Source organism: Scardinius erythrophthalmus, assembly GCF_964197995.2.
Source record: "Scardinius erythrophthalmus genome assembly, chromosome: 22".
Classification (NCBI taxonomy): Eukaryota; Metazoa; Chordata; class Actinopteri; order Cypriniformes; family Leuciscidae; genus Scardinius; species Scardinius erythrophthalmus.
In genome coordinates this window covers 3,767,134-3,782,786 of record NC_138242.1, presented here as the reverse complement: position 1 = coordinate 3,782,786, position 15,653 = coordinate 3,767,134, and the positions used below count along the sequence as shown (strand labels likewise).

Genomic DNA, 15,653 nt, shown 5'->3' with positions numbered 1-15,653 from the left:
AAGTGTATATATAAAAACAAACAATTCAAAACCTCAAGGATACTAAAACAACTCTGAGTTGACCAATTCTTTCCCATCCCTTTAGCATGGCTGATAATTCAGTTTGAAATAATAAAGACTTCACAGAACTAAAGTGTTTCTCTGTTTTCTCACAGACTCATGGACCAGCTACTATGAGGTTATTCAGCAGTTCCCGGACTCTCCTCCCTCTCCTCAAACACATTGTCCGTCACTGTCCCGCTGACTGCCAATGGACCAGAGCCCTCGCCCCGTCCTGCAAACTCCACTCCTGCAGGGTCCTGTCGACGGACGCCTCCGCTCCTCAGACACGCGTTTCTGAAAACTCAGTAGAAGTTTTCAGCCATGTCTACCCACGAGATGACATGACCAATGTGACGGCTAAAATCTTGTCTAAAGTTGGCTGTCAGCTTCACAACCGGCCCCACCACCCCTTGTGGCTTATTAAAGAACGCATCAAAGACCATTTCTACCGCTCTTACATCGGTCGCACCGGAAACCCACTCTTTTCTGTACATGACAATCTCAGTCCAGTGGTGACAGTGGAGCAGAACTTCGATAGCCTGCTCATTCCTCCAGATCATCCCAGTCGGAAAAAAGGAGACAATTACTACCTGAACCGCACACACATGTTGCGAGCCCACACCTCCGCCCACCAGAAGGAGCTGGTGCGTTCGGGACTGGACTGCTTTCTGATGGCTGGAGATGTGTACAGACGAGATGAGATCGACTCCAGACACTATCCTGTCTTCCACCAGATGGAGGGAGTGCGGCTTTTCTCCAACCATGAGGTCAGAATAGTGTCCGTTATGGAGGACAGGTGTGCCTGACAAAAAAAAAAAAAAAGTCAACTAATTCAAAAATTGGGGATATTTAGAGTTGGCATGAAATGGAAATCTAGTTTCTAAATGCATCGTATTGAGAGCGATTCATCAGTGCATATGTAAAAAATTAAATAATCAAAATATCATAACTGGATCTTCCGGTGAAATAATTGACTGTCAGTGAAATCTTGCAGTTGATTGTGTTTAAGCGGACTAAATGATTGGAGAAGTCTGGCTTACATCACTTTCAGATCTGCTTCCATCCAATGAACAACCAATGCACTGAGCCAAGCTCCCGTCCTACATTTCTTCTCTCTCTATAATCCGTTTCACACGGACATACGTCATAATATGGAAGAAAAGATGTTTACATTAAAATATTCAATACTATTGTAAATAAAAGAATAAAAGACAAAATAATTATAAAGTAATAAACATTAATTACATTTATAAATATTATAATAAAATAACTATAAAACATTAAAATAATAATATTAATACTACTACTACCATTTCATCCCGACTTATATAAAAATATTACAAAAATTATACAAATATTTAATTATAAAAATATTCAATACTTTTGTAAATAAAACAGTAAAAGTGTATCAATTGATAAAACAGGGCTTGGGATTGCACATATTGTGCACAATTTTAAATAACCCAAAGTGTGCGCACATAAAGCCCAGTACTAAATTGAGTTGAATTGCTTATTGCATTTAAACAGTCAAATACACACAAAATAATGTCAAAAGGCCACTCTTGGCGAGTTTTCACGTAAACACAGTCAGTTACGTTTAAAGTGAACATAAACAGTTGAGAAAGAAAATGATGTATAATTGATTTGTGTGTCAGGTCTTAAAGTGACAGCAGCCTAATAAACCTGCTGCAAAATTATGAGATAATATTAAAAGTATCTATTTGTTGGTTTTTCCCCATGGTATTGATGTCAAAATTCTGGCTAGTAACTTTGGAAATCCACTAGCCACAGTGGCTGGTGAGCAAAAAAGTTGAGGTCTAGCCCTGATTATTATAATAAAATAACTATAATACTAATAAAACATTAAAATAATAATATTCATAAATATTACTACTAGCCAGTCGAGTTAAAAAATATGATTGTATGGTTTCAATGAACATTCCACTGCATTTTAAGACATGAATTGAATTCAGCGAATTGAATCAATTATTTATTTGTCAATTTGAAGAGTTATGTATGCGTGTATTTTATTTATTTATTGTATAAATTATTACTGCATTGATAATTAATTGAAATGGTTTAATTTCTGAGCAACTGAAACAGAATTGCAAAAATGATTCCCCGTGTCAATCAGTCACGTGATTGGTTGAGCCACTGTTGCTTGGTGCATTTCCCGAAGCCAACTATAGTCGCCAGTTCCATCGTTACCAACACAATTCAACTGAACTTGCGACCATAGTTGGCTAACGATCCTTTTGGGAAACACACCCTGGTCGGGATGATCAAAATAACAGAGTAATGTTTTGAAAGCACCCACAGTGTTCACTTTCTGTCAAAGTAAACTAAAATGTCTGACTCCCAGTTGTCTCACTTAAACTGTTATAGAAGTATTTAAACATTGTAAAAGTACAAACTTGATCTTTTAAAGCTTTTCCAGAAGCCCTTGCCTCTCCGTGTAGAAAAAGCTGTTTATTTAAAGCATCCAGACTGTAATAAATAGGTTGTTTGAAGACAGATGTCAGAGAAGTCATGATGAAACCTTAACGTAATCTCTCTGGATACGCACACTTATTTTCACCCTTCCTCTCTCTATCAGCTGTTTGCTCGAGTGGAGAATGGTGAAGACCTGTGTTTGTTTGAGAGCGCTGGCCGCCGCACGCCTCAGAAACAGCAAACACACACGCTGGAGGCCGTCAAACTTGTGGAGTTCGATCTGAAACAGGCACTCACGCGCCTCATGCGACACCTTTTCGGGGAAGGTAGGAATCCTGTGATGTTCTCACTTTATTTTCCCTCGCTCTCCCTGTCCAGCTCTCCTCCATCTGTCTGTCTCTGTCTTGCAGATTTGGAGATCCGCTGGGTGGACTGCTACTTTCCTTTCACACACCCCTCCTTCGAGATGGAGGTGCGCTTCCAGGGCGACTGGTTGGAGGTGCTGGGATGTGGGGTGATGGAGCAGGAACTGGTCCGCTCAGGTTCGGAAACACACCCAACACTCACACTTAAAACAAGCTATAATCATTTTCAGTTAGAACTGCTGATTTGAGGTGACTAAAGCCCTAGTTGGATGGGATTCGTTTTACAAGGGTAGATGGAGTAATGTAATTTTACCACAGGACGTCTGTAATATTAATGGCCAATTCGCACGGGATAAGATATCCCAGTAAAACTAGCAGAAGTGAGAGGGGTAACTCTAGCGCACCGGCGTCACCCTCCTGTCGTCATGTGTGTATTACGTTGTTTCCTGATATCACGTGCACAAACACATATAACCTATATTTGGGTAGTTGACAAATGGCCAAGAAAAAGTACTTTTTTTGGAAAACATAACTTTTTAAGAAAAAATACATATATTTATGGAGTATGAAAACTGCAGTTTTAGAAAATAGTAGTGGTCACTCATTTTGTCAATGACTTCACATATTTTTTTCATGTTTTCACTCAACAGTACTGTAAATGTGTCCTATGGTGTGACATTTAAAAAGTACTAAGAAATTATATTAAATAACATAGAAAAACACTTGAGACAGAATTGTTCACATTATTAAAACATTATTTTCTTAAAGTGATATTTATTTTACATGAAAGTACTAATTGGAATCATTTTCACCATGGATAGATGAACTTGATAAACTTTTCCCTACGAATGTCAATGAAACTTTTTCGCCAACCTTACAAAACTGTTTGAAATTGTACCTATCTAAGAGGAGATATTACTGTAACTCCCCTAATGCCAAACTTGACTCTTTTTTTTTTTTAAAGATATTTTAAAATAAGTATATTTTTCTGTTGTTTTATGTTTGTCACACCATAGGACAAAACGTCACACTGAAGGACAAAGATAGTCATTGCATAAAAAGAGTCAGAATATATAGTGTTTATTGTAACAATAATAAAGGAGGACATTTGTTTTTTTGTTGAAACTTTATACATTTGTTTTAAAAGCTTCTTAAGGAGGTCTTGTCCTATGGTGTGACATCTGTGTCTTATGGTGTGACAGGCCAAAGTGTCACACCAAAGGACATTTCCTGTGACATTTCCTGTCACACCAAAGGACATTTGAGCTTTTGTGGCAGTTAATAACCATGCTAATACTAGCTGAACAGTTATTAGCAATTGGCATGATACATTTGCATAATATTACATAGTCCTGCTGTTAAAAATACAAATTTTAATTAAAAATTTAAATGTAGGAGTGTCACACTAAAGGACAAAAAAACTTAACTTCAGTGGTCTGAAAACATAGTTAAATATTTGAACAATTCTGAGGGAAATACTTGGCATGTGCACTGCTCATGGGCTTCATAGGGGTGTTCAGTCACATGACCTTGAATGGGGTCTTTCAACTAAATGTAGTTGTCCATGATGCCCAACTTAATATCAGGTTATTGCATAACACCAAAGGACATTTTTTTCTGTGACAAACTTTATTAAATTCCTACACTTTTAGAAATGTATGTATAGGAAAAGTGATGGCCACTTAGTGAAATAGACACTTGCACAATTATGCCAGGAGTGTTCATTAAGATGTTTAAACATTAATTTCTTTATTTATTAAAGTTAATATTTATGAAATAATGTTGTCTACCGTCACACCATAGGACGATTTTGAGATTTGGCTCAAAGTTGTAAAAAAATAAAAAATAACTCAGGTATTTAAACAACAAATTCATGTAAAACAAGAAAATGTTTAACCATTTATAGTATTCTAAATGATGAAAATGTGAAATAATTTTTTTTTTATCTTCTGTGACGGTGAAAAAGCCACGTCACGTCAACTACCCATTTATATATATATATATATATATATAAAACAGTATGTCCGGTCGAACGATGTATTAATTAACTTCTTCAGATTGGATTGTGTTGGTAATAGGCTCTTATCTAACACTAAAAGATGTTTCGTGCCTCTAACAAGTGCTTTCGATCTTCTTTTTGATATGAATGGTGTGTGTGTGAAACACTTGAGTTTTGCCACAGACTCGTCCCAGCATCTAGAACGCAACTCAATGCTTTTTCAAGCGTCTCCATACTTGAAAAACAGCAGAAAACTACTTTTAAACAGGAAATGATGGAATATTTACGTACATATTTACAGCGGGTCTATTCGCACAGGATTAGTATTACCTGAGGTCATTTTTCCGGACCTTTTTACAGAAGGTAAAAGACGGCGTAATCTTTATTGACATTATTCGTTAATGATCACTGAGATGCACATTCAGACGGGACTAAAATCACTGAGAAGCTCTGGTAATTATTACTTTACCCCTCCTCTCCATGTTAAACTAGTCCCGTCCGAAGAGGGCTATAGTCGTCAAACAGAAAGTTCAACAGTGTGCAAATTAGCAGTGAGACGATACAGCAACCACCAATGAGAGTACAGATAGGGGAGTTCGGGCATGATTCGTCTTGTGATCTCAAACAACAGTACAGCCGGTGATTTAATTGCTGTCGGTGTAACTGCGCCATCAGGCTTCCTCCTGAGTCTACGCTGTGATAGTGTATACTGCGCAATGCTAGACATGTTACCGTATTGATAGATATTTTTGCAGGGCTGTCTGTAGGTAAAACTGTTTTAAGTTATTTAAACGAGAGATTGATACGAAAGCCCATTTTCTCAACATAAGAAAACAATCATGCTTCGATAAATCACAACTATGACATAAATAATCATAATCATGGCATAAAAAGTAAAATGAGATATTAAGATATATTTATGAGATAAAAAGGGGACATTTATGAGATAAAAAGTCAGAATTATGACAAAAAGTTGTTGAATTGACAATTCTTCTTTTCGCTCTTAATTTCAATCTTTTTAATCTCATAACTATGACTTAATCTCATAATTTAGTATCTCAATTTCAGTTTTTATGTTATGATAATGATTTTTATGCAAGTAAATATAAAATACATATAAACTTATAATTATGATTTACCAAAGCATTTTTTTTTTCTCTTAAATGGCAGAAATAGGCTTTCATATGTGAACTATTGCAAAAATACATCCCAATCAAGTCAAGATGAGGAAGAACTTGGTTTCTAGAATTTAGACTCGCAACTCTTTGTGTTATAACATTAGATTTCTGGTGAATAATCTTATCTTTTGCTCTATGTCCACCAAGTCCATTAACATGTTTTTGTTTTTTTTACATATGGTTTTCTAGCAAAACAACTACATCTTAACATGCTTTCACCATTATATAAGATTATTAAGGGTCCTTAATATAGCATGTAAAGCACGCTAAAGCTTGAGTCTGTTGCTAAACTATAAATTCTAGTGCACAAAATACCACACACATTTCCCCTCATCTCTATGCGTACAGTACAGCGGCCACACCTTTGAGCCAGAGAAAGGCGTTCTGCCTCTGCCAGTAGATGGCGCTGTTGTGCAGTGTTGTGTGAGGCATCCAGCCCTGATGAAGTGGATGGGATAGTCCCACGACACGAGGGAGATCCAAGCTCTCAGTAAGGGGGAGGGGAAGGACACGCGTGACTGCAGAGACATGTTTACCTCCCTTGGGATGGTCCCAGTATGACCACTCCTCCTCCTCCACTGGCCCAGTCATCTCACTCCTCACTGCCACTTAATTCTTCAATCTCATCTGCTCTCTTCATCGATCCTGTGTGTGTTAAACAGCACACACTCCCCCGCCGTCTGCATGTGGAACATGTAACAGCCAATTAACAACAGTGCCACTCAACAGCGAGCGATGGCTGCTTCCTCACTGCTCTGTTAACGTTAGGATCTTACACTCTACACGTGTGACTTTATCAGTATTCCCTGGTCAAGAAAGAGTCATGTTGCTTAGCATTTACAATTAAGATCCATCCTTTTCTGAGAAGAGATTTACACTTCCTTTTTCTGACTTTTCCTTTTTGCCATTTTTAATAATACATTTTTAGTTATTTAGCATGGTGATTTACTAATAATTATTTATAATTATTAGGAATTGATCAAAAGTGACAATAAAGACATTTCTAATTTTACAGAAGATTTTATATTTCAAATAAATGATGTTCTTTCTATTCATCAAAAAATCTTAAAAAATGTTTTTATCATGGTTTCCACATACACTATTTTCAACATTGATAATAATCAGAATAATTTCTTGAGCATCAAATCATCATATTGGAATTATCATGTGACAATGAGTAATTAGGCAAAAAAAAAAATACATTTAATAATAAATTAATAAATTACAGTTTACAATATATTCACATAGAAAACAGATATTTTAAATTGTAATAAAATGTCACAATATTATTGTTTTTACCGTATGTAGTGTTGATATGTAGTGTAGTGATGAGTTTGATGATTTCCCATATTTCATATCATCCACCGTTACTTGTTTGGTCACACACATATATAAATGAATATACCCCCAGATTCTGATTAATACAGACATTTGTTGGATGTTTTATTCAGATTTTTTTGTAATCAGAATGTTTTTCTAATGGGATTATTGCTGTGGAAAACGTGTACATATATTTAGACTATGACCAAATTCCGATTAACATTGGAATATTCCCCTCTGCGTAAATGCAGTCAGTGTGTTGGATGGGCGGCCGCTCCCACTGCATTTTATCTTTAGGTCCTCTTGTGTGTTCTGGCATTTTGAATCCATCAATAATTGAAAGCTTTTCTATCTGAAGGCAAGTCCTTAAGAGCTCCAGTCTCTCTCTTGTTTTATTTTTTCATTCACCAGTCCACCTTTCCCATCATCTTCTCTCTGTGAAAACAGTCATGGTCAAGCGTGTGTGTGTGTGTGTGTGTGTGTGTGTGTGTGTGTCGTCTGTTGTGCTGGAAGGCTACTGGGCTCCTGCATTGTTTTGGCAGCTTGGAAAAATAGTGTTTCTTGTAAAGAGCTTTCTATTTATGGACCTCGCATCTTCTTAGGCAGTTTCTATCTTTCATATGGATTAAAAGAGGTCAGTTAGGATGATTGTGGACTGACTGAATGACCAGATTTAGTGGTTTACAGAGAGTTGTTTTGAAGTTATACTATTTTTAAGGCTTCTTGTATGTATGGTCACAGCAAGGACACCTGCAATCCTGATTTGATTGGACTTTAGTAGAAGTTGGTGTCTTTCACAGTGCTGTGCCTGACACGAGTACAGATTACTGAGTGTGTGTGTCTCTTCCTGCTCTGTCTGCTTGTACTCAATCACTGCTTTATCCTTGTGTACACCCACTCGAGTGGCAATGCATATTCACAACTGGGTAAACAAAGCCCTGGTGTCTCGAGACAGCTGTCAGCGGGCCTTGCTCTCCTCCTCGAGGCTTTTCTGCTCAGACGAATCCGCTCACGGGTGTCATTCTGGCAAACGGTGTCTTCCTGTCTAGGTTACGCCGTTTGTTTAATCAAAGTTTTCATTGTACGATTATAATGAATTTCGACAAACCCACACAATTTGTGTCTAATAAAATGGCTTATTAACTAAATATCTGTCAGAGAAGCTTCTACGGCGCAGCCTCGCACTTCCATTGAAGGCTTTAATTTATTTATTGAAATATGACAACAAAATTGGCATTTGAAGGTTTTAATTGGAAGGCATTAACAGGATGAGTGTTTCACACTACTGAAGTGTCACTGAGTCTTTGACTGGTGTCTATTCAATGCATTGTGGATCTGGATTGAAAATACCTGGAAAAGTACTAGTAAGTAGCCATTAATTATCCATAAATTAAATTCTAATGGTGTCAGATAGTAATACCATGGTGTGAATTATTCAGTGGTTCAGTGTACATTACAGGTGTAACAATATATCGTGTCACATATCGCAATACAAAAATGCAACAATATGCATCATGGATGGTGACAATATATATTGTGTATAGTTCAGTGTTAGTGTTAGTGTCAGTACTACATCAAACTGCTATATATAATGTTGAATATAATTCATAATAATGCAATGGGGGAATATTTGTGGGTCCTGATAATGCCAAATGGTCTAATGTTACCAGTAAAAAGTGGCCAACATTATTTTAAATAAATCTAGTCAGTGACACAGTGCAAGCATATACGTCTAAAATAATTCAGTATTTTCAGCTTCAGAATCATGTATATTTTTATTCTGGTGTCACTATTGTCCTGTGCATTGGGTTTCCAGCACCAAGTCCAGGCCTATTCATTTACACCCACAATTTAATACAACATTTTGCATTTTGATCAACAGTACATTTTTGTTAACTTTTTACCATATGTCATGGAGTATCGCAATAATATCGTATTGTGAGTTTGGTATCGTGAAATGTATCGAATCGTGACATGAGGGTATCGTTACACCCCTAGTGTACATGGTACTGCATAGTACGTCCAAGAATACCACAGTACATGTTCCCATGGCACCATGTCTAAAAACCATTGTAGTATCAGGTAATTTAGTGCAAAATGAGTCCTCAGACATTGTCAATATAAAATATAGTTGGAGGGGAGGGGTTAGATGGCTTAAGGCTGTAGGAAAAGTTAGTGGAACTAGTTACTACATTTCAATCAAAGATTACAAATGCAAACATGTTTTTCTTTAAAACAGGATTGTCGTCTGATTGTGTACATTTGGCCAAATCCGTTACACTATTCCTGCGATGTATGCCATTACAACGTCCATGATGATGCCTTGATAAATGTAGTTCACTCTGTTTATCCTATATGTCAACTAACGTTGAAGCTGCGCTTTCTCCATCCAAATGTCTTATCCGTAATATATATATATATATTACGCACTTTATATATGCTGTTTGGGGAAAACGTCTGCATATGTTGTCTGAACAACCAGGCTCATTTACATTTGGTCTTGTTGCATCTTCAGAAAATGATTTGAGTGATCGTTTTACTATCAAATGCATCTTGGAAGGCATTTACATTTGGTCTTTTCATTATGATTTTGTTGTCAAAGCAGTAAAAATGCAACGAAGTGACCAAGTGTAACTATCCTCATTCTCCCCAGGCATCAGCGTTCACATTTCTGGAACTGCCGTGGACAACTGGCAATGACATTCAGCGCTATCAGTTGTTCATTTGGCCAAAAAGAGTGGAACTGCTGGTGTCTCAGAGTTTTTCCACAACTGCTGACAAACTGGCCCTCATCTGCATCGACTATCGTCATGCGTACGCAAACACAAACTCGCGCGCACTCAGTCTCCTCTTTGACTTCTCTCGATGTCCCAACCCTCTCCTCTCTGGACTGCAGGGATTCTGTCAAATCCTCTCCTCTGTTCTTCACTCCCCCCTCCATTCTCATTTTCACTCCTCCAACTCTCTCTTTCTGCCTTTCTTCACTGCGGCAGAGCAGTGTGGCTCCGTTGCTATAGCAACTTCTCATTCAGTCTTCTCGCACCCCCCCTTTTTTCACACACCCATCCACACTCACACATTCCCTCTTTTCTCTTCAGAGCAGTGGTACAATAAAAAGCTGCCAGCAAGACAGCATTAAATGTGTGGCGGCCGGCGGGGGCACGGGGACGGGAGAGAACGGGTGGAGAAAAACAGGAACGGGGTGTCCTGGGAAGTTAAAAGGTTATTTATTCGTCTCTGAGCATGACCGCCATATGCTAAGCGTGGAGTAAGTGTGCCAGAGGTGGTGTGTTTGGTTTAAGGGCGGAGCTTGACTAATGAAAGGGGAGGAGGGGTAACAGTGCGGCACCGGTTTGGTAGATCCACTTAGTTATTCATTAGAGCGCGGCGTGTAATCCCCGGACACATCAATTCTGCAATGGGCCCAGAACGGAGCCCTGTGGGACCTCGCCGGGGCTGTCCGCGGCATATGGGACCCAGTGTTAATGACGGCACGCGTCAGCGGCGTGGTTGTGGTTTAGTCACGCCCCAGAGGGCGGGGGGCCCGGGGAATGTGATTAAAGCCGTGTTTGGTGACAATTAACGGCCCTTCAAGTCACCCGCCCCGGGGCCTTTGGGACGGCAGGGGAGCGGGGGCCGGCTGGTAGGTGGGAAGGGTACCAGCTGAGCTCCCTTTCTGGTTCAGGTGGCACTTTCAATCTTAGTCTTAATCCTTAATACCCCCGCCCTCCCGCACTGAATAAATCATGTGCCAGTTGTGACCGGCTCCGCTTAAAGCTCTCTCTTTCATACGCACATGTGTCTTTGGCCTCATTACAGCGCTTCTGTCAGGATGCTTCGTTTTTGACGAGCTGGCAGTTTTTTAATCAGTCAGTCAGACTCTGCTTCCTCTCCCTCACCCTTTGTCTTTCTCAGTTGCAGTGTCTTTTAGTACTTTATTGGCATATTGGATAAATAATGTACCTTTGTATTACAAAAGCTATCTATCTATCTATCTATCTATCTATCTATCTATCTATCTATCATCTATCTATCATCTATCTATGTGTTTTTCTGTTTTTTTCTGTCTAAAATCTATCTATCTATCTATCTATCTATCTATCTATCTATCTATCTATCTATCTATCTATCTATTTATCTATCTGTCTGTCTGTCTGTCTGTCTGTCTGTCTGTCTGTCTGTCTGTCTGTCTATCTATCTATCTATCTATCTATCTATCTATCTATCTATCTATCTATCTATCTATCTATCTATCTATCTATCTATCTGTCTGTGTTTTTCTGTTTTTTTTTCTGTCTAAAATCTATCTATCTATCTATCTATCTATCTATCTATCTATCTATCTATCTATCTATCTATGTGTTTTTCTGTTTTTTTTCTGTCTAAAATCTATCTATCTATCTATCTATCTATCTATCTATCTATCTATCTATCTATCTATCTATCTATCTATCTATCTATCTATCTATCTATCTATCTATGTGTTTTTCTGTTTTTTTCTGTCTAAAATCTATCTATCTATCTATCTATCTATCTATCTATCTATCTATCTATCTATCTATCTATCTATCTATCTATCTATCTATCTATCTATCTGTGTTTTTCTGTTTTTTTTTCTGTCTAAAATCTATCTATCTATCTATCTATCTATCTATCTATCTATCTATCTATCTATCTATCTATCTATCTATCTATCTATGTGTTTTTCTGTTTTTTTTCTGTCTAAAATCTATCTATCTATCTATCTATCTATCTATCTATCTATCTATCTATCTATCTATCTATCTATCTATCTATCTATCTATCTATCTATCTATCTATCTATCTCTCTATCTATCGTGCAATCTATCTATCTATCTGTTTAACATCCATCCATCCTTCCATCCATCCACCCCTTTGCCTTCTCTTCCTCTTAAAAGGCAAACACACACTCAGTCACAGTTGTCTCCTGTACGTCTGGTCTCCGGGGTTTGTACTGTTAGTGCAAACATTTGCTTGTGCACTGTTCCATTTCAGCCATCGCACCCGAGAGAGCAGGACAAATAGAACTGGACACTTTTGCGGATAGAGTCATTAAAAGGACAAAAAGAGAAAAGAAGGCAATGAAGAAGCAGAGGAAAATGAGTGAATGAGATATACTCTGTGTTTCCCCTCGCTGTGTTATGCATTTCTCTGGCCTATTTTCTGAAACTAAGGCTTTGCCGTAGTGCCTAAGGCTTGCATTGTGTAATGAGGAGTAAATTACATCCCATTTAGACAAGCTCCCACAGCTGCTAGTGATATGTAGCATGTTCAATTTCAGCCGGGATAATCAAGTTCATCTCACTCGGACCGGTTGTGCGGATGTGTGTTATGTAATATGCATGTGGCTGTTTTGTATGCAACAGCTTGTGGTCACAAGAAATAGATCAGATGAAAAACACATTTACATTTGTCAAATAACATTCATATCCTTCTTGTACTTTGGAATGGCTTATTTTAGGCATATAAAATATTTTTTTATCTTTAAATCAGCAGATACAAGTGTGTCTGCTATTTTCTGCAAACCGTGGTTTTTGGCTACTGAGACTCATTGGAAAAAACATGCCACTACCTACATTTGTTTAAATCTCCAAAACACACAGTACCTACACACACAATTCACTCAATGATGTGCAATGAGCAGGCGAAGTCCTCACTGTTTTTTATTTTATTGTATATATTTGTTTTATTTTTAACTCTATATAAATTCATGTTCCAGTTACATTTACTGTTGCCAGTAAAACAATTCAATATAGTTAATCTTTTTTTTTTTTTTTTTTCATTAACAATGTAATTAATGTTATTAAAGCCGGGTATATGTCTCATCAAGTTAATGCCGTTAAATCATTTTTAGATTAACTAAAGAACGCAGTAACAAATTTTCATGCAGACTGATTATTCACATTTTAATGCCATATTTCGAAATATTTGCATTATTTTCTCATCCAAGGAAAGCACTGCTCCCTGGAGGAAAATGCCACTGAGTTCTCTGCAGTTTCCAGCTGAAATGCACACTAGACTTGTAGAAGCAAGCTAAAATTGCATGGTTCAGTCAGCAAATGCATTTTAATCTTATGTTCTTTCGTTTACACTATCGGTTAGGTTTATTTTCAAACGTGACACAGCATTAACCTTTTAGCGACACTTACTGAACACTTCATTTCTGAACTGCTGCAATATTTACAACAGCCAACATAATAAAATGCTGCCAGATTTAAGTTCCTTTGTTTCAGATGGACACGCTTTCAGTGGCACTCACTGGACATTCACTTTAAAAGTGTCACAAAACATGCAAGATGCATACAGCAATGCAATATCATAATGTAACAACAGGCACGTTTATCTAATGAGCCTGGGATGGTTTTGGACGTGGACCATGGGAATATAACAGAATTCTTTGGAGAACCGTGTGAATAATATGGTACATGAAAATAGTTATCATACAAGGTTATCATGGTGTTCATGGTATTTCCAATTGATACCCAGCTAAACAAAATGGCTGAAACTAAGATGATTAACTGGTTTCAACTCTTTTAGCTGGTCTTCCAGTCTGGCCAAGCTGTTATACACCTGATGTAACTGTTCTAGTTAGCTATAAACATTTTAGGCTGGTTTAAAATGGTCATGGATCAGAGGACGCGACAGATCTTTTCATATTGTGACATTCATCCAGCTGAGACAGACTGCAACTTGATTCATTTTTTGAAGTGTTTTGTCATTTCAATTTAAAACATATGGGCTCAAAAATAAAAAAGAAACATATGCAGTATGCATGGATGAATTGTTAACAATAACATGAATAAGATGCATTTAGAAAAATAAATAGGGTGAATTTCCATTTAATGCAGACTCGCACTGTGTTGTTTGTGTGCATTGATCAATGTCATATGGATTATTTCATACAACTTTTATGTCCCTTTTGGAGCTTGAAAGTTTTGGACCCTATTGACTTTCATAATATGGACAAAACAGTTGAAATGTTTATCAAAATATCTTTATTTGTTTTCTGCTGAAGAAAGAAAAGTGATTTTGAAATAAGGATGAGTAAATGGAAGACATTATTTTTATTTTTGGGTGCATCTATTTTATGTCATAGAGAATTATCAACCTTGTAATATGAAGTGTAAAAGCAGCAATATTTTATTGCGTCTTTTGAGTGTCAAGTGATCGGTTGCGCCCCTGCACGGTTGCTATGCGTGTCTTCACGTCTGAACTCAATGCACTGTGTTGAAGTGTGTGTGTGTGTGTGTGTGTGTGTGTGTGTGTGTGTGTGTGTGGGAGCCTGCACATGTTAGCGCAGTGAATGCACGCCTGATTCAGCAGTCAATGGAGCCGATGCTGCCGGAATGACAAACAGATGTGCTGACGTGTGGCACGATGCCCACCTGAAGCCTCTTTCACCTGACTTGTGGCACGATGCCCACCTGAAGCCTCTTTCACCTGACGTGTGGCACGATGCCCACCTGAAGCCTCTTTCACCTGACTTGTGGCACAATGCCCACCTGATGCCTCTTTCACTTGACGTGTGGCACGATGCCCACCTGAAGCCTCTTTCACCTGACTTGTGGCACGATGCCCACCTGAAGCCTCTTTCACCTGACTTGTGGCACAATGCCCACCTGAAGCCTCTTTCACCTGACTTGTGGCACGATGCCCACCTGAAGCCTCTTTCACCTGACTTGTGGCACAATGCCCACCTGATGCCTCTTTCACTTGACGTGTGGCACGATGCCCACCTGAAGCCTCTTTCACCTGACGTGTGGCACGATGCCCACCTGAAGCCTCTTTCACCTGACTTGTGGCACGATGCCCACCTGAAGCCTCTTTCACCTGACGTGTGGCACAATGCCCACCTGAAGCCTCTTTCACCTGACTTGTGGCACGATGCCCACCTGAAGCCTCTTTCACCTGACGTGTGGCACGATGCCCACCTGAAGCCTCTTTCACCTGACGTGTGGCACGATGCCCACCTGAAGCCTCTTTCACCTGACTTGTGGCACGATGCCCACCTGAAGCCTCTTTCACCTGACTTGTGGCACGATGCCCACCTGAAGCCTCTTTCACCTGACTTGTGGCACAATGCCCACCTGAAGCCTCTTTCACCTGACTTGTGGCACGATGCTCACCTGAAGCACCTGACGTGTGGTACGATGCTCACCTGAAGCCTCATTCACCTGACGTGTGGCACGATGCTCACCTGAAGCCTCTTTCACCTGACTTGTGGCACGATGCCCACCTGAAGCCTCTTTCACCTGACTTGTGGCACGATGCCCACCTGAAGCCTCTTTCACCTGA

At 38.7% G+C, this 15,653-nt stretch overlaps 1 protein-coding gene across 3 annotated transcripts in view; it reads left to right on the top strand.

The window, feature by feature from the left end:
- The window catches only part of fars2 (phenylalanyl-tRNA synthetase 2, mitochondrial), a 157,281-nt gene that overhangs the window by 57,101 nt on the left and 84,527 nt on the right, over positions 1 to 15,653 (top strand). For all 3 annotated transcript variants that reach the window (XM_081352963.1, XM_081352962.1, XM_081352964.1), the window contains exons 2-4: positions 156 to 809; positions 2,639 to 2,801; positions 2,886 to 3,017. In XM_081352963.1, coding sequence (XP_081209089.1) covers positions 174 to 809; positions 2,639 to 2,801; positions 2,886 to 3,017 — 931 coding nt within the window. In that variant the 5' untranslated portion in view covers positions 156 to 173. The remainder of the gene's footprint in view (positions 1 to 155; positions 810 to 2,638; positions 2,802 to 2,885; positions 3,018 to 15,653) is intronic.